This window comes from Ovis aries, chromosome 3 (genome assembly GCF_016772045.2).
Source record: "Ovis aries strain OAR_USU_Benz2616 breed Rambouillet chromosome 3, ARS-UI_Ramb_v3.0, whole genome shotgun sequence".
Classification (NCBI taxonomy): domain Eukaryota; kingdom Metazoa; phylum Chordata; class Mammalia; order Artiodactyla; family Bovidae; genus Ovis; species Ovis aries.
This window is the reverse complement of record NC_056056.1, coordinates 171,405,698-171,431,710: the sequence shown is the minus strand read 5'-3', so window position 1 is coordinate 171,431,710 and position 26,013 is coordinate 171,405,698. Positions and strand designations below refer to the sequence as shown.

At 38.5% G+C, this 26,013-nt stretch overlaps 1 protein-coding gene across 3 annotated transcripts in view; it reads left to right on the top strand.

The window, feature by feature from the left end:
- WASHC3 (WASH complex subunit 3) overlaps positions 1–24,340 on the top strand; it is a 56,126-nt gene extending 31,786 nt beyond the window's left edge. For all 3 annotated transcript variants that reach the window (XM_060413134.1, XM_012174918.4, XM_004006671.5), the window contains 2 exons: positions 2,635–2,699; positions 24,095–24,340. In XM_060413134.1, the coding sequence (XP_060269117.1) occupies positions 2,635–2,699; positions 24,095–24,179 (150 nt within the window). In that variant the 3' untranslated portion in view covers positions 24,180–24,340. The remainder of the gene's footprint in view (positions 1–2,634; positions 2,700–24,094) is intronic.
- Positions 24,341–26,013: the final 1,673 nt, after the last annotated feature.

Below are 26,013 nucleotides of genomic sequence, written 5' to 3'. Positions count from 1 at the left end.
GCTTACCCTTTCTGCCTTGTGGGATGAAGCAATATGAGGGAGAAGGGTCCCCACCATATGTACAACATTTTAAAGCTTGGTGACCTCACTTATTTTGAAGGTGATACAATCCAGGTCCTAACATTTAACACATCAGATTAATGTTTCCTCATCTTTTGGGAAAGCGGAGGAGTTGACAAAGAGACTTGATTGCATCTGCTCCCCTTAGAGCTGTATAAGTGAGCTTTCAATAAATGTTTATATCAAATCAGTCCCCTTTTCAAGTAAATTTATATTTATTTCTGACATATCCTCTTCTGTTTTAATGTTCTTACCCTGAACTTTGAAATTCACATGTTCTCAATATTTTTGTGACTTACACACTTCTAGGATTATCATTACATTGTGTTTGTATTGGTATCGAGACAATATATAATGTAATCCCAGAAGAGTTCTTGAATTCTGTTTGACCTTTGTGCGTAATGTGTCCAAGTGAAATTGGACCGTTTGCTTATGAAAGGAACATTGACATAGCTATACTTAAGAGGGGAAGGCCCTGAAATCTTGATTTGAAAAGACATTTATTCATATTGTTAAGTGTTCATGGCACCATCCCAGCCAAGGCCTTAATCATTTGACTTATCAGTGTTTTCTTTTTTTTGGTGATATAAGAAGAGTGAGAATATGATATCTGGCTTCTATCCAGCAGAATCAGTAATGGATAAATTAAAATGATTTAATTTGGGCTTATGTGGTATTGGATAGCACTGATTCCATTAAGTCATTTAAAATATATACCTTATTAGATTATTCAAGTGCTGTGCACATATTAATATAAAAGCAAAATAAGAGTTATTTAAAATAATTAACCATGTAGAAGGAGGCCTTTTTTCTGGCTTCTATATTTTTCCAGTTTTATTGAGAAATAATTGACATACATCACTATATAAATTTAAGATGTATGATGTTTTAGTTCACTTTTGTCATGAAATGATTATAACAATAGGTTTAGTTAATATCCATAACCTCATATAGCTGCAATATAAAGAAAAGAAAAAAGTTCACTTGTAATGAGAATTCTTAGGATTTACTGTTAGATGGCCCAGACGGTAAAGAATCTGCCTGCAGTGCAGGAGACCTGGTTTCAGTCCCTGGGTTGGGAAGATCTTCTGGTGAAGGGAATGTCTACCCACTACAGTATTCTTGCCTTGAGAATTCCATGGACAGAGGAGCCTGGTGGGCTACAGTCCATGGGGTTGCAAAGAGTGGGTTTGCAAAGAGTCGGACACGACTAAGTGACTAACACTTTCATATCATATAAAAGTATTATCTGTAGTCATCCTGTTGTACATTACATCCTTAGTCCATATTTATTTATAACTTTTACTAGTTTGTACCTTTTGACCATCTTCCTCCAATTACTCCTGCCCCTCCTCTCTGTCTCTGGAACCACAAGTCTGATCTCTTTGTCTGGGAGTTTGGCTTTTTGTTTTGTGTTTAGATTCCACATATTAGTGAGATCATACAGTAGTTGTCTTTCTCTGTCTGACTTATTTCACCTAGCATTATGCTTTCAAAATCCACCCATGTTGTCACAAATGGTAGGATTCTGTTGGTTTTTATGGCTGAATATTCCATTGAGTGTAGATCCATTCATCCTTCAGTAGACATGTTGGTTGTTTCCATGTCTTAGCTATTAAAAATAGTGCTGCTATGAACATGAGGATGCAGACATCGGTTCAAGTTAGTGTTTGGGGGGTTTTGGGATATGCTGTCAGAACTGGAATTGCTGGACCATGTGGTAGTTCTCCTTTTAATTTTTTTGAGAATTATATACTATACTGTTTTCCACAGTGGCTGTACCAGTTTACAGTGTCACAAATGATGTGCAGGGTTTTCTTTTTTCCATATCCACACTAGCATTTGTTATCTTTTAATCATGGCCATTCTAACGGGCATGAGGTGATATCTCATTGTGATTTTAATTTGCATTTCTCTAGTGGCTAGTGATTTTGAGCATCTTTTCATGTATTTGTTGATCATTCATATATCTTCTTTGGAAAGATGTTTATTCAAATTCTTTGCCCATTTTTTATTTAAATTGGTTTTTTTGGTTGTTCTTGAGTTCTATGAATTCTTTATATATTTTAGATATTAACCTCTTACTAGGAATATGATTTGCAAATATTTTTCCCACTTCATAGGTTGTCTTTTCATTTTGCTGATGTTTTCTTCTGCTGTGTAGCTTTTTAGTTTGATGTAGTCTCACCTGTTTACTTTTAACATTGCCTCTTAATCTCTAGGTATGATTTCTGTAAAACCATTACTAGACCCATGTCAAGGAGCATTCTCTGTTTTCTTCTGGGAGTTTCATGGTTTGGGGTCTTATATTTAAGTCTTTAACCCATGTCAAGTTAGTTTTTATGGGTGGTACAAGATAGTGGTCAAGTTTTATTCTTTTACCTGTGAATATCTAATTTTCCCAGCACCATTTATTGAAGAGACTCTTCTCCACTGAGTATTCTTGGCTCTCTTGTCCAATATTAGTTGCTTGGGTTTATTTCTGGGCTTTCAGTTCTATTCCACTGGTTTATTTGTATGTCTTTATGAAGGAGGCATATTTAATAATTGAATTATCTTGTGTTCTTTGTTTAGGGTGTTCCAGTGATGGCAATAAGAAACAAAATGATATCAGAAGGACTAGACCCAGATCTTCTTGAGTAAGTAGTTTTTCTGATATAATGATATTACTATCAAGGTGTTGAATTTATCAGTCTTCATAAAAACATTTCAAGCTCTATATATGTTTTTCCTATACATTGTTTTATGGTCAAGTAAACCTCCTCCACAAATAATGTGTCTTCTATGTTTAAAAAGTGAAAAATCTATGCTATACTACTAAAACTAGCCTTAAAGCAGTTTAGGAGTATTTTCAATAAATTGGTGATAAACTTGTATATGCAAAAGAGATGGAAATTGATGACATTTTTGTTTCACAGCAGTAGTATCCACAAGAAGCATTGTTCCTTTTCTTTCTGTGAGGCATTTTTTTCTCTCCATCCCTCCCCATCCTCTTTTTCTTAATTTGTTGTTGTTTAGTCTCTCTGCAGTTTTTTATGTATAAAACCTTAGTATATAGAAAATTTACTCTACATGACGTAGGTTGAGCCAGATGGGAAAATAAATAGAGTAAGTCTATAGTAATGGTTATTATGGAACTAGATATTGTTTGTGTGAGTTTTATAAAAAAAAATTTTTTTAAATGCTGAAAAGTTGTGACTCAGAAATTTGACAGTTATTTATTCCATCCAGGCAAACCTGGCTACACAGCTCATCCTGGATAAGATATATCTTAATGGATTATTCAGAACTATTCTCTTTTGCAAGTATCTAGACACATGTAAAGAGTCTTTCCAGTATGGGGGTTTTAGTTCATCCCAATGTATTTAGCTATGTTAGCTCTCCAGGCATTCATACTATACTAGCAGTATACTTTGGAATTCTTCTTGGCTCTGAGCCCTTCAAGAAAATGTATGCATTTTTTCTTTCATAAACGCAATCTTTTTCTCATTTTATGTTTCAAAATGTGAAATTTAAAAACATATTTTGAAGTCTAGAAGAACAGATTTCCTGCACGTATCTCCATTTAGTATATATTTCAGTAGCAAACAGTTCAAGTACAATGGTATGGATTGGTAATTTGAACCAAACATCTCCAGGATATTTGGCATTTGTTCTGGAAATTGTTTCTGACACAGTTTAAAAGCAGATGGATTGTGACACATACTTTAATGTGAATTGAACATATGGGTCCAATCCATTTTGGTACTCATTGGAATATATGTTGTAAATATATCTAACATTGACCATGACCCCTTTTTTACTTCTGGAAATACACCGTAGAGCTTCTGTACTAACAGAGAGCTAAAATGACCTTTAAAATGATAATTTTTTCTCTCTGGAGAAAATGTAATAAATGGGAAACTAGCAGCCCTGTTAGCATTAGCATATGCTATTTCTCCATTCCCTCCACACCCTCCTGGCTGCATTGCATCCCCTGCCTATCCTAAAACTCCTTCATAATCCTTTACTTCAACTGGCTAACCACACTAACGACTTGAAAGTCACCCTTGATTCTGCCCTCCTCCCTTCCCCTCACTATGTCAGTCACTGTGGCTTTCTCATTTTTAATCTCATATCTGACCATGTGCCTCCATGCCATTGCTGTTTAGTTCAAGCCCTCATCATTTCTCACCTGATTTATTTTAATTGCTCCTTTTGGGTTTTCTATTCTCTTTCAGTCCGTCACTAAAAACTTAAGTGGATGTCTTCATATAGTTCATCTGTTCATACATACAACTCTTCCTGTGACTCTGTGCTGCCCCTAACATATGCTCTGACATCTTAGAATTGCAAATAAATGCATTTATCATCAAGACTCTGGCTTCATCTCTTGCTAATCATCCATGCATCCCTGTCTCTTACAGCTGTAGCAGACTACTTATATGGTTCTCTGACTGTACCATTTTCCTGGTGTCTTTGAAAGTTTGTATTCTTCCCCATGGAACTTCCTTCCCCCATGTTATTGGCCAGGCTGATTTGATATTCTTTAAGATCCCATTTAGGTATCACCTTTTTAAGAAGTTAGTGGATGACTACCAACAGGAGAACCCCTAGGACCTCCAGTACTTTCTTGATGTATCTCACTTAGCAAGTTTGAGCGCACGTCATTGTCTGTAAATGTTGAGAAACATTCAGCTGTAAGGTGGTGCCAAGTTTTAGAGTAGAATTCCAGTAACAGTTAACATTGTCTTACAGAAAAGCTGCTCCTCAACCACAGCCTGGAGCCTGAATTCTGACCCATTACCTCATGAGTACATGCCATTGGTCACAAGGGGCACTGGTTGGAGTAGGGTGACTCACTATAACCTATCACCACTACAGCTAGAAAACCAGCTGCAACTACATTTAGCTAGATATGATAAGTGGAATCAACCACCTTGTTAAAGAGGACTTCTGTCACTTTAGGAATCATGTTTACATAAAAGTTAAGGAGCCTTGCTTTAAGGGGAAAGTCTGAGATGAAGAAAATGCACCATCCAAGGAAAGAGTGTGCTTTTATTTAGAATATTAGGTACATATTAAGCCTAAGCCAAGAACTTTGAGTAAAGACGGTTCTTTTCTCTTTTAAAGTATAAACATAAACTTTTTTTTTTAGCCCTAGGTAGTGAGACAAACATATGTAACTGTAGGAAGAAGTAGTCTAAATCTGTTTGCACTGAACAAAGAGTAAAACTGAGGTTAATATAGGAATAAGTACTGATCAGAAAATACACTGTTACTCAATTAGCTTGTGTTTATAACAGTTTGGAAACTAAGAGTATGTAACTTTGAACCAAAACAGTTTACTTGATAACGGAGAAGAGAATCTGGCTATTTTCTTACAAAAATGACTATCACTGAATTTTAGAAAGTCTATAAAACTGAAGAAAATGCCAGATAATTACCAAATAAATAGTATTTGTTTGCTACTTCTTAGTGATTATTTAATCTTCTTAAAAATCTAAGTTTTTAAAAATGATGATAGGGCTTATATAACCAAGACTTAGTTCTTAGTTCTAGCTTGTAAAAATTAGTTCTTAGCTTGTAAAAATTAGTTTTAAAAAATGCAGTGAATTAAAAAGATATGTGAAAGAGTACCTTTGTCACCTTTGTCATCATACACACAAATTGATGCAAAGGAAAGAAAATAGAAAATTTTCAGGTTGATCTGTTTTAGAAATACAGAACAGATAAATCATGCCTTATAAATTTTTTCAGTCAGTGCCTAGATTCTCTTACCAAGAAAAAGGAAAAATGTTTCTCCCTATCCTATTCTATGGCTTCATTTATGTCCCATAACTAAGGTTACTATTACTAGTAATTACTACTTTTACTACTCTAAGATAAATAGCCTCTGAACCTGTCTAGCAAGAGATGAAATTCGTGATGGTTAAGTCTCAGTCTAAGGCAGACTTTAGAAATGGTCTGTTTGCTGAGGTCCAGATTCTGTCCTGCTCCTTTCTAGCTGTATGACCCTGAACTAATTACCTAATCAATCTGTGCATCCGTTTCCTCGTAAATGTGAAATAGAAGAGTTCACCCTTTATAGATTCATTCAGACTAAGTAAGCACTCAGCACAGCTCTGAACAAGCAGTAAATGTTCAGTAAATGTTAGTTGTGATTTATGAATGTTTTAATGGAAGAATATGTAGCAAGTTCTAAACAACTGGATTTACCAGGCTCTCAGATCACAACTTGTTTATAGTCCCGTAGTTGCCTGTATACCATTGTGGTCTCAACACAGACATATATAATGTACACAGAGTAATTATCCTTTTGAGTTATATTCTCTGTTTTCCCAAACTGAAAAATCTGTATTTTCAACTTTGTAGTAAAGAACAGACTTCTGAAATTTAAATTTAACTGGTCACATTCTTAATGTTAGTAGGAGAGTACAGTTTGCAGCATACTGATTTGGCTGAAGAAATCAAGTTATGCAGGCTTTAAACAGAACCAGCTAAGTTGGCATTTGTCCTGGATATATCTATTCAAAAGACATTTATACCCTTTTCTCAGACTGTGCAGTGACCATGATTGTGGTTGCCAGGAGTAAAAGTAACCACCTCAGCCTACTTACACTGAGATGAGAGATTTATTAGTGATAAACAAAAGGATATTGGAAAGCAAGAAAACTTTATTTAATTATATTCAAGGCATATCCAGCAGAGTTTCTTGCCCTCTAAGGGAATTCCTTATCTGCCAGTGATTTGCCTGTCTCCTGCTACCAAACAACATAATGGATTAAAGGTTGGATTTTGACTAGTTGAGCATACAATCGATCTCAATTCCCCATCTGAGCAATTCCAAAAACAGGTTTTTTTATTTGTTCCATTTTTCTGGTTCTTGCTTAACTGGTATTTCATTCAAGGTAATTACCAGTCATTGGTGACAGAGGAAGAGACAGAGGGGCAACAGAGGATGAGATGATTGGATAATATCACCTACTCGATGGACATGAATTTGAGCAAACTCTGGGAGATAGTGAAAGACAGGGAAGCCTGATGTGCTATAGTTCATGGGGTCATAAAGAGTCAGACATGACTTAGCAAGCGAACAACAACCAGTCCTTGACCACTGGCTGGCATACTGACTAGAAAGAAGTATAGGACAGGAAAAAACAGTGTCAGAAAACTGTGATTAGTCCACTGTTGGAGACTTAGATCACAAGAGTCAGTTCAGTTGCTCAGTCGTTTCCGACTCTGCAACACCATGAACCACAGCATGCTAGGCCTCCCTGTCCATCACCAACTTTCGGAGTCCATCCAGACCCATGTCCATTGGGTCAGTGATGCCATCCAACCATCTCATCCTCTGTCGTCCCCTTCTCCTCCTGCCCTCAATATTTGCCAGCATCAGGGTCTTTTCAAATGAGTCAGCTCTTTGCATCAGGTGGCCAAAGTATTGGCATTTCAACTTCAACATCAGTCCTTCCAATGAACACCCAGGACCGATCTCCTTTAGGATGGACTGGTTGGATATCCTTGCAGTCCAAGGCACTCTCAAGAATCTTCTCCAGTACCACAGTTCAAAAGCATCAATTCCTGGGCACTCAGCTTTCTTTATAGCCCAGCTCTCATATCCATACATGACCACTGGAAAAAACCATAGCCTTGACTAGATGGACCTTGGTTGACAAAGTAATGTCTCTGCTTTTTAATATGCTGTCTGCTGCTGCTGCTGCTAAGTCACTTCAGTTGTGTCCGACTCTGTGCAACCCCATAGACGGCAGCCCACCAGGCTCCCCCGTCCCTGGGATTCTCCAGGCAAGAACACTGAAGTGGGTTGCCATTTCCTTCTCCAATGCATGCAAGGGAAAAGTGAAAGTGAAATTGCTTAGTTGTGTCTGACTCCTAGCAACCCCATGCACTGCAGCCTACCAGACTCCTCCGTCCATGGGATTTTCCAGGCAAGAGTACTGGAGTGGGGTGCCATTGCCTTCTCCTAGTATGCTGTCTAGGTTGGTCATAACTTTCCTTCCAAGGAGGAAGCCTCTTTTAATTTCATGGCTGCAATCATCATCTGCAGTGATTTTGGAGCCCCCAAAAATAAAGTCAGCCACTGTTTCCACTGTTTCCCCATCTATTTCCCATGAAGTGATGGGACCGGATGCCATGATCTTCATTTTCTGAATGTTGAGCTTTAAGCCAACTTTTTCACTCTCCTCTTTTACTTTCATAAAGAGGCTCTTTAGTTCTTCTTTACTTTCTGCCATAAGGGTGGTGTCATCTGCATATCCGAGGTTATTGATATTTCTCCTGGTAATCTTGATTCTAGCTTGTGCTTCTTCCAGCCCAGCATTTCTCATTATATACTCTGCATATAAGTTAAATAAGCAGAGTGACAATATACAGCCTTGATGTACTCCTTTTCTGATTTGGAACTAGTCTGTTGTTCCATGTCCAGTTCTAACTATTGCTTCACAACAGTGAGAGATAAGAGATAATAAAAATATTGAAGAAGCAGTGTTAAAAACAGTTGGGGTCTGCCAGTGTCTAGCAAGCAAGAAGTTAGGGGAGCTATTGGGATGTAAGAACCCCAAGATAAACGGCAGAAACCATCTTACCTAGGATAACTAGCTTTCTTTTTCTTTATCATATTAGGCATTGTGTTGTTTCTCTGGCTGGGGAATCTGCTTACCACAGCAAAGAACAGGTATACCTGCCTTGATGGGCATTCAGAATAGAAAAGACCAAACTGTGTGTAGTTTGAGTAAACATAGTGCTGAAATAAGTCTTATTAGTTACTGTAGTCAAAATTGTCTTTTTTTTTTTTTTTTAACTATCCCAAATGTCTTTATATAGTCAATGTAACTAGTACTTTGGCCACCTCATGCGAAGAGTTAACTCACTGGAAAAGACTTTGATGCTGGGAGGGATTGAGGGCAGGAGGAAAAGGGGACGACCGAGGATGAGATGGCTGGATGGCATCACTGACTCGATGGACACGAGTCTGAGTGAACTCCAGGAGTTGGTGATGGACAGGGAGGCCTGGCGTGCTGCGATTAATGGGGTCGCAAAGAGTCAGACACAACTGAGCGACTGAACTGGACTGAACTGAATCTTAGTTCAGGAATTCAGTGTTTGGCTGTTTCCTTAAGACCACTTATTAACTATTGCATAGGTGGCTCAGATGGTAAAGAATCTGCCTGCAACACAGGCAGACCTGAGTTCAATCCCTGGGTCAGAAAGATCCCCTGGAGAAGGGAATGGCAACCCACTCCAGTATTCTTGCCTGGAGAATCCCATGGACAGAGGAATATGGTGGGCTACAGTCCATGGGGTCAAAAAGAGTCAGACATGACTGAGCAACTAACACTGAGAACAACACTTATTGACAAGTATCATGTGACATTATAACTGTGTGTGCTATAGTTGATATTGAAAAGTGATTTGAATAACTATCACACCCTATCCCCACAACCCTGCTACTCAGCAGTATTTGCTCTAACCATGTTTTTGGCACTTCATCTGCTTTAAATTCCACTGTTTTAAATGGAAAGAAAATGAAAAATATCTTTAAACTATTTACCTACATAAATAAATGTTTTTCCAAAGAATATTTATAATGTTTGCCATCAAAGTGGTTTTGATTTTAAGCACAAATGTAAATCTCTTTTTAATGAAAACAGATCAATGATATTTATATCTTAAGACTCCTTTATGTACAGGATCACAGAAACGTAACTCAAACTAGCTAAAGTAAAAAGGGAAGTTATTGACTCACATTCCTAAGAAGTCTAAGCAGGACAAAATCAGGGTCACAGCACCATTATTGCTGGCTGGTTGGTATTTTCTCTCACCTATACCTCGGTCTGCCTTTAATCAAACATGGCATAATAATCTACTTTTCTCCTACTGCTAATAAGCTTCCTCCTGGAAAACAAGGAATTAGCAAATAATATATGCTTTATATTTTAAATGGCTGTAATATTGCTAGTTTCACCAACCGAAAGGAAAGAGAACCCCTTCTCCACAGTCCATAGCTCATTTCTAGGGAAGCATTCTGATTGTCCCCGTTTGGCTTATGAGCCCTCCCTTATGCCAGTCTCTTTACAGAGAATGATTCTCCTGACCTGCCAGTCCTGGATTATGTGACTGAAACGAGGAACGGTATAAGGAAAGGATGAAGACAGCAGGGATTGTGGTTGACAGTCTTGTTTATGTAAATGGGAGAAAGATGACAGAAAAACATGCACACAGCATCCTGTTTGCTAAAAAGTACTGATTTGTATATGGTTAGTCCTTTCGGAGAAGGCAGTGGCAACCTACTCCAGTACTCTTGCCTGTAAAATCCCATGGGCGGAGGAGCCTGGTAGGCTGCAGTCCATGGGATCGCTAAGAGTCAGGCATGACTGAGCAACTTTGCTTTCACTTTTCACTTTCATGCATTGGAGAAGGAAATGGCAACCCACTCCAGTGTTCTTGCCTGGAGAATCCCAGGGACCGGGGAGCCTGGTGGGGCTGCCATCTCCCGGGTCGCACAGAGTTGGACACAACTGAAGTGACTTAGCAGCAGCAGCAGCAGCAGTCCTTTCCTTTCTAAATTTTGGCTCAGTTTTAGTTGAGGTCAACCTAGTAATCTATGAAAATATCTCTTTTTAAAGAAATTAAACAGGAGTTTAAAGTTAAGCTTTAAAAATTTTGCTTTTACTAAGACTTTTATTGATAATCTTAATGCCACAAATTATATAAGTATGCTTATTAAAATATAGCTACCAAGATAACACCAAAGATTGAGATTTTTAAAAATATATACATGATAAATCATGAATATGACTTCTTATTTTTTTCTGCATTTTGCTGACGTAGTCATTTTTAGTGATTCATTTATATTGTTTAAAATACTGAGAGTATTATGAAATCTTCATTTCCACAATTTAGTAGTGAAGTGTGACTAGTAAAGTAGCAACCATTTAAAACATATCTTTAAAACTTCTTTCTATGAAAGAAAATTAAAAGGTATGCACGCGTGCATGCACACACACACACAGAATGAAGCCAGAGCAGTTCTGATTATTAAAAAGCCAAATACTATTCCCCCTAAGAATATTAATATGAATGTCCAGTCTGGAAATGTTGTTAAGAGTTTTATTATTACATTAACATTTTTAAAGCTTTATAACTTATAAAATGTTTTCATGTATTAACCTCATTTGATTTTCACAATTTTTGAAGTTTTTTATATAACAAAAGGAACTCTAGTATGTAGCTTTTCTTTTGCTTTCATAGCAATTACAATTCAAAGTAGCTTTAAATTTATTTTAAAAATGAATGAGGGCAAGCAAAACAGTATCAGTAAGAAAATGAAGAAATTATAACCCTTGTACACTCTGGGTGGGAATGTAAAATTATATAATTGCTATGGAAAACAGTATGGCAATTTCTCCAAAAATCACTTCTGGGCATATACTCAAAAAAGTGAAAGCAGAGATTCAAATAGATGCTTGTATACTCATGTTCATAGCAGCATTTTTCACAATAGTCCAAAAGTAGAAACAACCCAAATGCCCATCCATAAGTGAATGGATAAACAAAATGTATTATCTGCATACAATGAAGTATTATTAATCCTAAAATTGAAAACAAATTCTGATACATGGTACAATATGGATGAATCTTGAAGACATGATAAATGAAAGAAGACAGTCACAAAAAGACAAGTATTGTATAATTCCGCCTACATGAGGTACCTAGAGTAGACAAATTCATAGAGACAGAAAGTAGCGGAGTGGTTGTCACAGGCTAGAAGGAGAGAGAAATGAGGAGTTATTGTTTAACTGGTACAGAGTTTCAGTTTCGCAACATGAAAAGAATTCTGGAGGTTGGTTAAGTGGTGATGATTGCACAATACTGTGAATGTACTCAGCACCACTGAACTGTACACTTTTAAATGGTTAAGATGGTAAGTTTTATGTTATGTGTATTACACCACAATAAAAGAAATGAGAAAAGGAAGAAATGAACAAAGAGAATAACAAGTGTTGACAAGGATATGGAGAAATTATAACTCTGATATTCTGATGGTGGAAATATAAAATGATGCATTCAGTGGGGAAAACAGTTTGACAGTTCCTCAAAAAGTCAAACATGGAGTTAACCAGATGACTCAGCAGTTCTACTTGAGGTTTGTACTCGATTATTCTAAACATTCATTCACACTAAAACTTGTACACAGATGTTCCACTAGCATTATTCATAACAGCCAAAAAGTAGAAATAACCTAAATGTTCATCAACTGATGAATGGATAAACAAATTGGTATATCCATGCAATGGAATAATATTCGCCATAAAAAGGAATGAAGTACTGATAAATGCTACAACATGGACGAACCTTGAAAACATTTTATTAAGTGAAAGAATCTTGAAAAACAGGCTAAATATCCTCAATCCTATTTATATGAAATGTCCTGAATAGACAAATCCATAGATGCAGAAAAGTAGATTCATGGTCATCAGAGGATGAGGGTGAAAGGAAATGGAATGTGTCTGCTAATGAGTTTTAGGTTTCTTTTTGGAGTAATGAAAATGTTCTAGAATTAGATAGCAGTAATGATTGCACAACCTTGTGAATATACTAAAACTCTAATTTGTAAAATTTTAAATGGTGAATTTTATGGTATGTGAATTATATCTCAATTAAAAAAATAAATGACTTCTTGAGTGTCCATCAACAGATGAATGGTTAAAGACTTGGTATATATATCTAATAGAATATTATTCAACCATACAAAAGAATGAAGTTTTGCCATTTGGATGGACTTGGAGGGTATTATGCTAGTGAAGCAAGTCAGGCAGAGAAAAACAAATGCTGTATGATACGACTTATACATGTGGAATCTGAAAAATATCAATAAACCCTAGTGAGTATAACAAAAAAGATGCAAACTCACAGATATAGAGAACAAACTAGTGGTTACCAGTTGGGGGAGAGAGGTGGTAGGGGCAATATCAAGAGGGGATTAAAAGGTTCAAACTTATATATAAGTTACAAGGATATATTGTACAGCACAGAGTATATAGCCAATATTTTATAATGACTATAAATAGAATATTACCTTTAAAAATTGTGAATCACTGCATTGTACACCTGTGTCTTATATAATTATGTACACCAACTATACTTAAATTTTTTTTAAAATGACTTCGTAAAACTCCTAAACTTAGTTGTGTGATTTCACTGAAAACTGACATTTCATATAACTTCTCTGCACTCTCCACCTATTGTCCCTACCAAATGACCTAATTTCATCTATTGTTTTACCCCAGTTACTTTTCTACACCCTAGCTACCAAAAGATTTATAGGTCCCAAATGCACTGTGCTGCACCATCCCTGTTTTTCTTTATTCAGAATGCTCTCATCCCCACTTATTCCCACATTTTCTGTTTCTGACAAATTCATGCCTATCCCAACACTCTTCACAAGTGTATTCACCTTTCTTGAGTTTTCTGTGATTAACACTGAAGTGAAGTGAAGTGAAGTTACTCAGTCGTGTCTGACTCTTTGCGACCCCGTGGACCTATGCAGCCTACCAGGCTTCTCTGTCCATGGGATTCTCTAGGCAAGAATACTGGAATGGGTTGCCATTTCCTTCTCCAGGAGATCTTCCCAACCCAGGGATCGAACCCGGGTCTCCCGTATCAGTAACGCTAGTAGAATGAATTACCTTTTCCTTTCAAACAAGTGTAGTTACTACAACTTTATTTTGTGTATCACACTGTATAAGAATAGTTTATTTCCTTCTGTCTCCCCCACTAAATTATCAGCTTCAGAGCAGCAACTACTTATTGTTTCTGTACCTGCAGCACCTAAAAACTTTCTTGGCCAAGTAGTAGGTACATGATAACAATGAGAATTATAATCATAATAATAGATAGCCATTATTTAATATACCTATTATGTGCCACATGACAGACCTCGACATCATATTAAAAAGCAGAGACATCACTCTGCTGACAAAGGTCAGTATAGTCAAAGCTATGGTTTTTGCGGTAGTCACATATAGGTTTAAGAGTTGAACAATAAAAAAGGCTGAGCACTGAAGAATTGATGCTTTCGAACTGTGGTGTTGAAGACTCTTGAGAGTCGCTTGGACTGCACGGAGATCAACCCAGTCAATCCTAAAGGGAATCAGTCCTGAATATTCATTGGAAGGACTGATGCTGAAGCTGAAGCTCCAATACTTTGGCCACCTTATGCAAAGAGCTGATTCATTGGAAAAGACTCTGATGTTGGGAAAGACTGAAGGCAAGAGGAGAAGAGGACGACAGAAGATGAGATGGCTGGATGGCATCACCCACTCAACGGACATGAGTTTGAGCAAATTCTGGGAGATATTGAAGGACAGAGAGGCCTAGCATGCTACAGTTCATGGGGTCACAAAGAGTCGGGACACGACTGAGTGACTGAACAACAACAACAATGTGCCACATATTATTCAGTGTATTTTGCAGTTAGTAATTCATCCTAATATTCGCAACAATCCAGTCAGTCAGTTGGGTACACAGACTAGTTAAATAGTTTCCCCAAAGTTGCTCAGAAACTACATAGCAAGGCTAGGATTTGAACCCAATATTTATACCCACTACCAGTAGAGTACTTGCTTCTGTGGAGAATAAGGAAGACTGTGTTCTCATGTTAGCATTTTATGCAGTGGAGAATCAGTCAAAACCACTAAATGCTGTACTTAGCTCTAACACTTTATTGTACTGAGTACATGTGACTTCCTCATGGGCATAATCTAAAATTTTTTTTAATTTATTTATTTTAATTGGAGGCTAATTACTGTACAATATTGTAGTGGTTTTGCCATACACTGACATGAATCTGCCATGGGTGTGCATGTGTTCTCCATCATGAACACCCCTCCCACCTCCCTCTCCATCCCATCCCTCAGTGTCATCCCAGTGCACTAGCCCAGAGCACCCTGTCTTATGCATTGAACCTGGACTGGTGATCTGTTTCACATATGATATACATGTTTCAATGCTATTCTCTCAAATCATCCCACCCTCGCCTTCTCCCAGAGTCCAAAACACTATTCTATACAACGGTGTCTTCTTTGCTGTCTCACATATAGGGTCATTGTTATCATCTTTCTAAATTCCATATATATGCACATTAGTATACTGTATTGATGTTTTTCTTTCTGACTTACTTCACTCTGTATAATAGGCTCCAGTTTCATCCACCTCATTAGAACTGATTCAAATGTATTCTTTTTAATGGCTGAGTAATATTCCATTGTGTTTATGTACCACAACTTTCTTACCCATTTGTCTGCTGATGGACATCTAGGTTACTTCCATGTCCTGGCTATTATAAACAGTGCTGCGATGAACACTGGGGTACACGTGTCTCTTTCAATTCTTGTTTCCTCGGTGCGTATGCCCAGCAGTGGGATTGCTGGGTCATACGGCAGTTCTATTTTCAGTTTTTAAGGAATCTCCACACTGTTCTCCATAGTGGCCGTACTAGTTTGCATTCCCACCAACAGTGTAGGAGGGTTCCCTTTTCTCCACACCCTCTCCAGCATGTATTGCTTGTAGACTTTTGGATCACAGCCATTCTGACCAGCGTGAGTGAGATGGTACCTCATTGTGGTTTTGATTTGCATTTCTCTGATAATGAGTGATGTTGAGCATTTTTTCGTGTGTTTGTTAGCCATCTGTATGTCTTCTTTAGAGAAATGTCTGTTTGGTTCTCTTGCCCATTTTTTAATTGGGTTGTATGTTTTTCTGGAATTGAGCTGCAGAAGCTGCTTATATATTTTTGAGATTAATTTTTTGTCAGTTGCTTTGTTTGCTATTATTTTCGCCTATTCTGAAGGCTGTCTTTTCACCTTGCTTATAGTTTCCTTCATTGTGCAAAAACTTTTAAGTTTAATTAGGTCCTATTTGTTTAATTTTACTTTTATCTCCATTACTCTGGGAGGTGAGTCATAGAGAATCCTGCTGTGATTTATGTCAGAGAGTGTCTTGCCTAGGTTTTCCTCAAGGAGTTTTATAGTTTCTGGTCTTACGTTTAGATCTTTAATCCATTTTGAGTTTATTTTTGTGTATGGTGTTAGAAAGTGTTCTCGTTTCATTCTTTTACAAGTGGTTGACCAGTTTTCCCAGCACTGCTTGTTCAAGAGATTGTCTTTTCTCCATTGTATATTCTTGCCTCCTTTGTCAAAGATAAGGTGTCCATAGGTGTGTGGATTTATCTCTGGGCTTTCTATTTTGTTCCATTGATCTATATTTCTGTCTTTGTGCCAGTACCATAGTGTTGATTCCTCCAGGTCCATATTTCCATTCAAATTGTGAAATTATTTGTTCTGGTTCTGTGGAAAAAACCGTTGGTGGCTTGATAGGGATTGCATTGAATCTATAGATTGCTTTGGGTAGTATACTCATTTTCACTATATTGATTCTTCCAATCCGTGAACATGGTATATTTCTCCATCTATTTGTGTCTTCTTTGACTTCTTTCATCAGTGTTTTATAGTTTTCTATATATAGGTCTTTTGTTTCTTTAGGTAGATATAGTCCCAAGTATTTTATTCTTTTTGTTGCAGTGGTGAATGGAATTGTTTCCTTAGTTTCTCTGTTTTCTCATTGTTAGCGTATAGGAATGCAAGGGATTTCTGTGTGTTAATTTTATATCCTGCAACTTTACTATATTCATTGATTAGCTCTAGTAATTTTCTCTTGGAGTCTTGAGGGTTTTCTATGTAGAGAATCATGTCATCTGCAAACAGAGTTTTAATTTTTTTTGAGTCTGGATTCCTTTTATTTCTTTTTCTTCTCTGATTGCTGTGGCTAAAACTTCAACACTATGTTGAATAGTAGTAGTGAAAGTGGGTACCCTTGTCTTGTTCCTGACTTTAGGGGAAATGCTTTGAATTTTAACCTTTGAGGATAATGTTTGTTGTGGGTTTGCCATATATAGCTTTTATTGTGTTGAGGGATGGCATCACTGACTTGATGGACATGAGTTTGGGTAAACTCCAGGAGTTGGTGATGGACAGGGAGGCCTGGCATGCTGCAATTCATGGGGTCGCAAAGAGTCAGACACGAGTGAGCAACTGAACTGAACTGAACTGATGTTCCTTCTATTCCTGCTTTCTGGAGGGTTTTTTAGTCATAAATGGATGTTGAATTTTGTCAAAGGCTTTCTCTGCATCTATTGAGATAATCATATTGTTTTTATCTTTTAATTTGTTAATGTGGTGTTTTACATTGATTGATTTGTGGATATTAAAGAATCCTTGCATCCCTGGGATAAAGCCCACTTGGGCATGATGTATGATCTTTTAATATGTTGTTGAATACTGTTTGCTAGGATTTTGTTAAGGATTTTTGCGTCTGTGTTCATCAGTGATATTGGGCTGTAGTTTTCTTTTTTTGTGGCATCTTTGTCAGGTTTTGGTATTAGGGTGATGGTGGCCTCATGGAGTGAGTTTGGAAGTTTACCTTCCTCTGCAATTTCTGAAAGAGTTTGAGTAGGATAGGTGTTAGCTCTTCTCTAAATTTTTGGTAGAATTCAGCTATGAAGCCGTCTGGTCCTGGGCTTTTGTTTGCTGGAAGATTTCTGATTATAGTTTCAATTTCTGTGCTTGTGATGGGTCTGTTAAGATTTTCTGTTTCTTCCTGGTTCAGTTTTGTAAAGTTATACTTTTCTAAGAATTTGTCCATTGCTTCCAAGCCGTCCATTTTATTGGCATATAGTTGCTGATAGTATTCTCTTATGATCCTTTGTCTTTCATTGTTGTCTGTTGTGATTTCTCCACTTTCATTTCTGATTTTGTTGATCTGATTCTACTCCCTTTGTTTCTTGATGAGTCTAGCTAATGGTTTGTCAATTTTATTTATCTTCTCAAAGAATAAGCTTTTGGCTTTGTTGATTTTTGCTATGGTCTCTTTTCCTTTTTTGCATTTATTTCTGCCCTAATTTTTATGATTTCTTTCCCTCTGCTAACCCTGGGGTTCTTCATTTCTTCCCTTTCTAGTTGCTTTAGGTGTAGAGTTATGTTATTTACTTGACTTTTTTCTTGTTTCCTGAGGTAAGCTTGTATTGCTATGAACTTAGCACTGCTTTTACTGAGTCCCATAGGTTTTGGGTTATTGTGTTTTTAATTTCATTCATTTCTATACAGATTTTTATTTCTTTTTTTATTTCTTCTGTGATTTGTTGGTTATTCAGAAGCATATTGGATAGCCTCCATGTGTTGGAATTTTTAACAGTTTTTTCCCTGTACTTGACATCTAATCTTCTGCATTGTGATCAGATAAGATGCTTGGAATGATTTCAATTTTTTCAATTTACCAAGGCTAGATTTATGGCCCAGGATGTGTTGTATCCTGGAGAAGGTTCCCTGTGCACTTGAGAAAAAGATGAAATTCATTCTTTTGGGGTGAAATGTCCTATAGATATCAATTAGGTCTAACTGGTCTATTGTATCATTTAAAGTTTGTGTTTTCTTGTTAATTTTCTGTTTAGTTGATCTGTCCATAGGTGTGAGTGGGGTATTAAAGTCTCCCACTATTATTGTGTTACTATTAATTTCCCCTTTCATACTCATTAGCATTTGCCTTACATATTGCAGTGCTCCTATGTTGGGTGCATATATATTTATAATTGTTATATCTTCTTCTTGGATTGATCCTTTGATCATTATGCAGTGTCCTTCTTTGTCTCATTTCACAGACTTTACGTCAGAGTCTATTTTATCTGATATGAGTATTGCTACTCCTGCTTTCTTTTGGTCTCCATTTGTGTGAAATATCTATTTCCAGCCCTTCACTTTCAGTCTGTATGTGTCCCTTATTTTGAGGTGGATCTCTTATAGACAGCATATGTAGGGGTCTTGTTTTTGTATCCATTCAGCCAGTCTTTGTCTTTTGGTTGGGGCATTCAACCCATTTACATTTAAGGTAACTATTGATGAGCATGATCCCGTTGCCATTTACTTTATTGTTTGGGTTTGAGTTTACACACCCTTTCTGTGTTTCTGTCCAGAGAAGATCCTTTAGCATTTGTTGGAGAGCTGTTTTGGTGGTGCTGAATTCTCTCAGCTTTTGCTTGTCTGTAAAGCTTTTGATTTCTCCTTCATAACTGAGTGAGATCCTTGCTGGGTACAGTAATCTGGGCTGTAGGTTTCTCTCTTTCATCACTTTAAGTATGTTCTGCCATTCCCTCCTGGCCTGAAGAGTTTCTGTTGAAAGATCAGCTGTTATCCTTAAGGGAATCCCCTTGTGTGTTATTTGTTGTTTTTCCCTTGCTGCTTTTAATATTTGTTCTTTGTGTTTGATCTTTGTTGATTTGATTAATATGTGTCTTGGGTGATTCGCCTTTGGTTTAACCTTTTGGAACTCTCTGGGTTTCTTGGACTTGGGTGGCTATTTCCTTCCCCACTGTAGGGAAGTTTTCAACTATTATCTCCTCAAGTATTTTCTCATGGTCTTTCTTTTTGTCGTCTTCTTTTGGGACTCCTATGATTCGAATGTTGGGGTGTTTGACATTGTCCCAGAGGTCTCTGAGATTGTCCTCATTTCTTTTAATTCTTTTTTCCTCTCTGCTTCATTTATTTCCACCATTGTATCTTCCACCTCACTTATCCTATCTTCTGCCACAGTTATTCTACTATTGGTTCCCTCCAGAGTGTTTTTGATCTCATTTATTGCATTATTCATTATTGATTGACTTTTTTATTTCTTCTAGGTCCTTGTTAAACCTTTCTTGCATCTTCTCAATCCTTGGATTTATCTGTAACTCCATTTTGTTTTCAAGATTTTGGATCATTTTTACTATCATTATTCTGAATTCTTTTTCAGGTAGACTCCCTATCTCCTCCTCTTTTGTTTGATTCAGCAGGCATTTATCATGTTCCTTTACCTGCTGAGTATTTCTCTGCCTTTTCATCTTGTTTAGACTGCCTGTGTTTGGGGTGGTCTTTCTGTATTCTGGCAGTTCATGGTTCTTCTTTATTGTGGAGGTTTCTCCCTGTGGGTGGGGTTGGATGAGTGGCTTGTCAAGGTTTCCTGGTTAGGGAAGCTTGTGTTGGTGTTCTAGTGGGTGGAGCTGGATTTCTTCTCTCTGGAGTGCAATGAAGTGTCCAGTAGTGAGTTTTGAGATGTCTTGGGTTTGGTGTGGCTTTCAGCAGCCTGTATATTAAAGCTCAGGGCTATGTTCCTGTGTTGCTGGAGAATGTGCATGGTATGTCTTGCTCTGGAACTTGTTGGTTCTTGGGTGCAGCTTGGTTTCAGTGTAGGTATGGAGGCTTTTGGATGAGTTCTTATTGATTAATGTTCCGTGGAGTCAGGAGTTCTCTGGTGTTCTCAGGTTTGGGGTTTAATCTCCTGCCTTTTGTTTTCAGTCTTATTCTTACAGTAGCCTCAAGACTTCTCCATTCATAAGCACTGATGATAAAATATCTAGGTTAATGTAGAAAAGATTCTCCATAGTGAGGGACACCCAGAAAGGTTCGCTGAGTTACATGGAGAAGAGAAGAGGGAGGAGGAAGATAAAGGTGACCAGGAGGAGGAGAAGGGAATCAAAAGGGGAGAGAGCAATCTAGGCAGTAATCAAATCCCTATGTGCTCTCCACCGCCTGGAACACCCAGAGAGGTTTACGGAGTTATATAGAGAAGAGAAGAGGGAGTAAGGAGATAGAGGTGAACAGGATGAGAAGAGAGGGGGTCAAAAGAGAGAGACAGACCTAGCCAGTAATCAGTTCCCTAAGTGTTCTCTACAGCCCGGAATACCCAAAGAAATTCAGAGTTGAGCAGAAAAGAGAATGGGGGAGGGAGGAGATAGAGGTGACCTAGGGGAGAAAAAGAGTAAAAAGGGGGAGAGGGCAATCAAGCCAGTAATCACACTCCTAAGTAAAAATGGGTACTGAAAATTGGATTCTTAAAGGTACAAAATTGATAACAAATACCAAAAAGCAAAGATTAAAAATCTAGAGTAGAGGTTGCTGCTGCTGCTAAGTCACATCAGTCGTGTCCGACTCTGTGCGACCCCATAGACAGCAGCCCACCAGGCTCCGCCGTCCCTGGGATTCTCCAGGCAAGAACACTGGAGTGGGTTGCCATTTCCTTCTCCAGTGCATGAAAGTGGAAAGTGAAAGTGAAGTCGTTCAGTCATGTCCGACTCCTAGCGACCCCATGGACTGCAGCCTACCAGGCTCCTCCGTCCATGGGATTTTCCAGGCAAGAGTACTGGAGTGGGGTGCCATTGCCTTCTCCGAGAGTAGAGGTTAGACTCTCAAAAATACAATATTAAAAAAACAAAATCACAAAAATTATATTAAAAAATAGATGAAATTTGCTTTAAAAATAGGGTCCTTTTTTCTTGAAAGGTAATAGTAGGTTATAAAATGAAAATTAAAGGAGTAATAAAGGACTTACAATTTTTTTAATTAAAAAAATGAAAATAGAAAAACATATCTAGGAATTTCTCTGGAGCTGTTGTGGGCAGTGTGGGGTCAGTTCAGTTTCAGATAGTTCCTTGTTCCAACTTATACTTCTCAGGGTCTATAAGTCCCTTCCAATGTAGTTGGTGCTAACTACAGGGTTTTAATCTGTTGAACCTGTCACTTCCAAAGCGGTTCCCTCTGTTTATTTTGGCTTCTTCTGTTTGCAAGTCTCCGGTGTCTAATTTCCACCCTGACACAAGGGGGTGGTGGTGATCACTTATTTAGGCTCACTTAAATATCACTGGTGTGTGTGGGGAGTGCTCGCATTGTCACGGCCACACTGGGTTTGCCCCAGCTCACGGTGTGTGTGCTTTCCCAATCTGCACTGCTCAGACTCCAGGTTGCTCTGCAGGCGAACTGTCTAAAGCGGGCCCTGGGTTGCGTGCACTTCCCAGGTCTAAGCCGCCCAGGCTCAGGTTCAGGTTCTCGGGTACTCCACAAAGGTGGAGACTCAGTTGGGCCTACGTTTTGTGCCTTTCCTAGGTCCAAGCAGCTCAGGTGACCAGGTGCTTGGCAAGCGCACTCTCCCCAGGTAGGGCGGGGCGACTTGTCTCCTCCCCAGTCCCAGCCGCTCACAGGCGGAGCACCACCTCAAGTGTGCTGTGTGTCTCCTCTGGGGAACTGATCTCTGGCTGTGACCTTCCTGGCAGATGTCAACTGTCCAGGATCCCAGGAAGACTTGGTTAGCAACTGGGAGCCTGCTCACAGTTTGGTAGAGGATGCCATCTCTGGGGCCGAGATTGCTCCTTTCTGGCTCTGGCTATTGCCTGCCTGCCTCCCTGCCTCCAGCAGGCAATGGGCCAGTCCAAAGACGGCTAGCTCTCCTGTGGTATTAGCTCAGTCCTTTGTTCTGTGACCGGGCCGGCAGTGCCTTTGGTTAGAGCTTTTTATGGGAAAGTTCTCTCTTTTTTTCCTCTCTCTCTCTGGCTGTCACACTGTTTGCATTGCTGTCTCACGTTAGCTCCTTCACATTGGCCTCAGGGCATTCAGGCTCAGGCCCTACCCTAAACCTCTTCAGCACCCCCTTGCTGGTGGCAGATGCAAGTATCTAGGCTACTTCTCCGCTGGGAGTTGCCGTTAGGCACGTAATCTGTGGGTTTTATTCATTTTTCCTCCCAGTTATGTTGCCCTCTGAGATTCCAGAACTCCCCACAGACCTGCCAGGGAGAGGGTTTTCTGATGTTTGGAAACTTCTCCTCTTTTAGGACTCCCTCCCCAGAACAGGTCTCCATCCCTAACTCTTTTGTCTCTCTTTTTGTCTTTTATATTCTGTCCTACCTCATTTTGAAGACAATGGGCTGCCTTTCTGGGTGCCTGGTGTCCTCTGCCAATGTTCAGAAGTTGTTTTGTGGAATTTGCTCAGCGTTCAAATTATCTTTCAATGAATTTGTGGGGGAGAAAGTGGTCTCCCTGTCCTATTCCTCTACCATCTTAGGACTGCCCCCCCATAATCTAAAATTGTACAGCAGAGCAAAGGGGTTTATATTTGACCCATTGCTAAGGAGCAGTGCCAGCATTTCTTCTGTTTCATAGCACAACACACATGGTATTAAAAACTAAGTCAGAATTTGGCCATAATTCATAATAACTAATAACATAATTCATAATAAGTTAGTAGACTATACATTTTATTTTAGCAATAATTATTATATTTGTGGCAAAGAAGAGTTTTGTTTGTTGGTATCTTAAATCTTATTAAGAATCAAGGAGCCTGAGAGAAAAATAAGTTTTGTAGCTTTTAATTACTGAAACAGAGCTGCTGTATTAGTCTTCCTTTCCCTCTTAGTTTCCCCCAGGTATACTTTGCTTAATTTGCTTTCTTGGTTAGAGTGAATAGGTGCTGAGTGATAGTGCTGCCACATTGATTAAATGATTTATTAACAAACACTATGGAACTTATCAAGTTGACTGTTTTCAATGACACCAATGAAAGACATTATTTTTATGAACTAATTCTTCTTATGTTTATCTGATGATAAAGCATATAAGTGAAAACACTCAGCAGACATTAAGAACCACCTTTGAACAGTCACTCTCCTCCCCTACAAGATTTCTGTATTGTCTGTGTTTCTTACTGGGCCGTTCTTGAAATCTCTTCCATTTTTAAATTACTCCCTTCAGCTTTCCTGAACATGAAGGTTTTCTTTTTTTTCCCCCACTTCTAGCTTTTCTCTCTCTGTACCTTACGGACACTTGGAGGCTGCAAGGATTTAGCACTGGTCATGCCAGCCTCTCCAGATCACATCTCTGTCTGTCATTGGGTCTCCGTGGTAATGAGAAGCAGAAAGTGCTGAAGTAGCACACTGTGTAAGGACTGGCAGGAGGAAGTGGTGCCATGGCCTGTACAGGAATAGCACTGAATCCCCATTGTACTGGAGAAGCCTGCGAGAAGCATGCTGTGGTAGAGAGCAGGGGGCTCTCAGTTAGGGATGCAGACTTGGCAGATTTATTAGCAGCAATATTCTAGGATGAACCTAATTTACAGTTAGTGATTTTTTTTTCAACTGGAAAAACCGTTAAATTTCTTTTTTTTTTTTTCCCTTCTCTTTCAGGAGGCCAGATGCTCCAGTGCCTGATGGTGAAGGTGAAAAAAACACAGAAGAAAGTTCAGATAGCGAATCTTCTTTTAGTGACTAAGCTTAATTTTCATAACAATTACATATACACGTGTTAGTACACCTTTACATTCTATAAGACAGCATGAACTAATTCTTAGTTATAAAAACATTAAGTGGCTACAGATCTGCCACCAAGCTTCCTCTGTGTTAAAAAATTAATAAATAAAGCATTTATAATAAGCTGGCATTGTGTCTTGTTACCAAAATAAAGGTCCCTGCTGAGAAATAGAATAGCCTAAATAAAGTACGAAGATGGAGTATTTCAGAGATGCAAGGAGCATGTAGAATGAAGTCAGTGTGAGGTTAGTGTTCAAAAATAGACTCAATGCAAAAAAAAAAAGTGAATTTGGCAAAGTGAATGATTCAATTTTTGTGAATACTTTAGCATGATAAGTATTATGTACACTTGTATCATAAGAGTTGTTAAATTTCTGTCAGAAATTAATACTGGATTGAAATTTTTTGTGACAACTGGAAGCTTATATATCACGTTTATTGTGGGTCTGGAACTTACTGGTAGTATTTATTAGCATGTAAAGCTTTTCACAGCTTGTGCATTAGTTAGATATACCATCAAAGTCAGATATTTGTCATCAGATAGAAATTAAATTGTAGGTAGTTTCAGTGTGGTTCAGAGTGAGCTGACAGCAGAAGCTGACAGAAGGATGTGATGTGGGACAAAAGAAGTGTTTTCTGCTGTCTACCCCTGGCCCTTTCAGAATCGAGTCCCATGTTAAGTCTACCCATCACCATATCTTCAAAGTGATGAGCAGTCACAGTCTATTGAAGACTACCCAGGAGGATTAGTGAGACAAGCTATAGTTCCTGTTGCTACAACTGAACCAAAGACCAAAACTCATATTCATCATCTCCTTCCTGCACTACCAATTTGAGACTTTGCTTGCTCTCTTCCAGAAATTCAGCAGGTCTAGTTTAGCTGCCTGGTAGAGTGATCCAGACCTTCATCCTTTCAGAGATCTAGGGCCTTGGTTACTGTGCCCCTTTACAGTTACCACATTTGTCTGTTTGCTGTTCACACCAGGCATGGAAGCATCAGGAATCAGGCAAATCACTGAATTGCATGACTTCAGATACATCTTCCTTGTTTCATTTTGTAGTTGTAATCTTAGCTCCTCGTTAACCAACACATTAACTCCCTTTTTTTTTTTTTTTTTTGCTTGTTGCCCCAGAGACATGAGCAGTCCAGCAGGATCAGTTGGCAGAAGTTCTGTTTAAATCTTACTGTGCTTCTTGATAGAAATGTGCTAGCTTTTTCCTGTTCCCTGGAAATAACCTCCAATCCCAAGGTCAAGGTGACCACCTTGGTAACCTCCAAGGTGGTAAGGGTGGGAAGCACCATTATGCCTGTAGGTCACTGAGAATGCTAGAGGGCCAGTCCTCTTTCTATACCCTTGGCTCTTCGCTGCATGAATCCTAGCAGCTGGGGACGTGGAATCACATACTGGCTTTTGGTACAGTGCATGTATCCCATCCTGAGAAACAGCACCCCAACCCTGCAGGCTGCCGTCTCCAAGCTGGTATCTAAGCAGACGCTGCAATAGTTCATTTTGTGGTTCCTTTTTGACTGCTTCCAGATAACACTGTATATGTTAGGATCATGGATCCAGTAATTCATGTTGCTCTTCATTTGCCACAAAATAATTCCTTGATCTGAGGTGAGGTAATGCAAGATACCATGTTGGTAATAGTCATTCTGTAGACTATCAGTTATGATGACAGAGGGACTGATGAAAGGGAAAACAAGAATGCAAATTAATTACAATGGGAGAGAATTGCTTCCTCCTCCAAGATGGGAGAAAATTAATGCAAATAACTTGCTCCATAGTGACTAA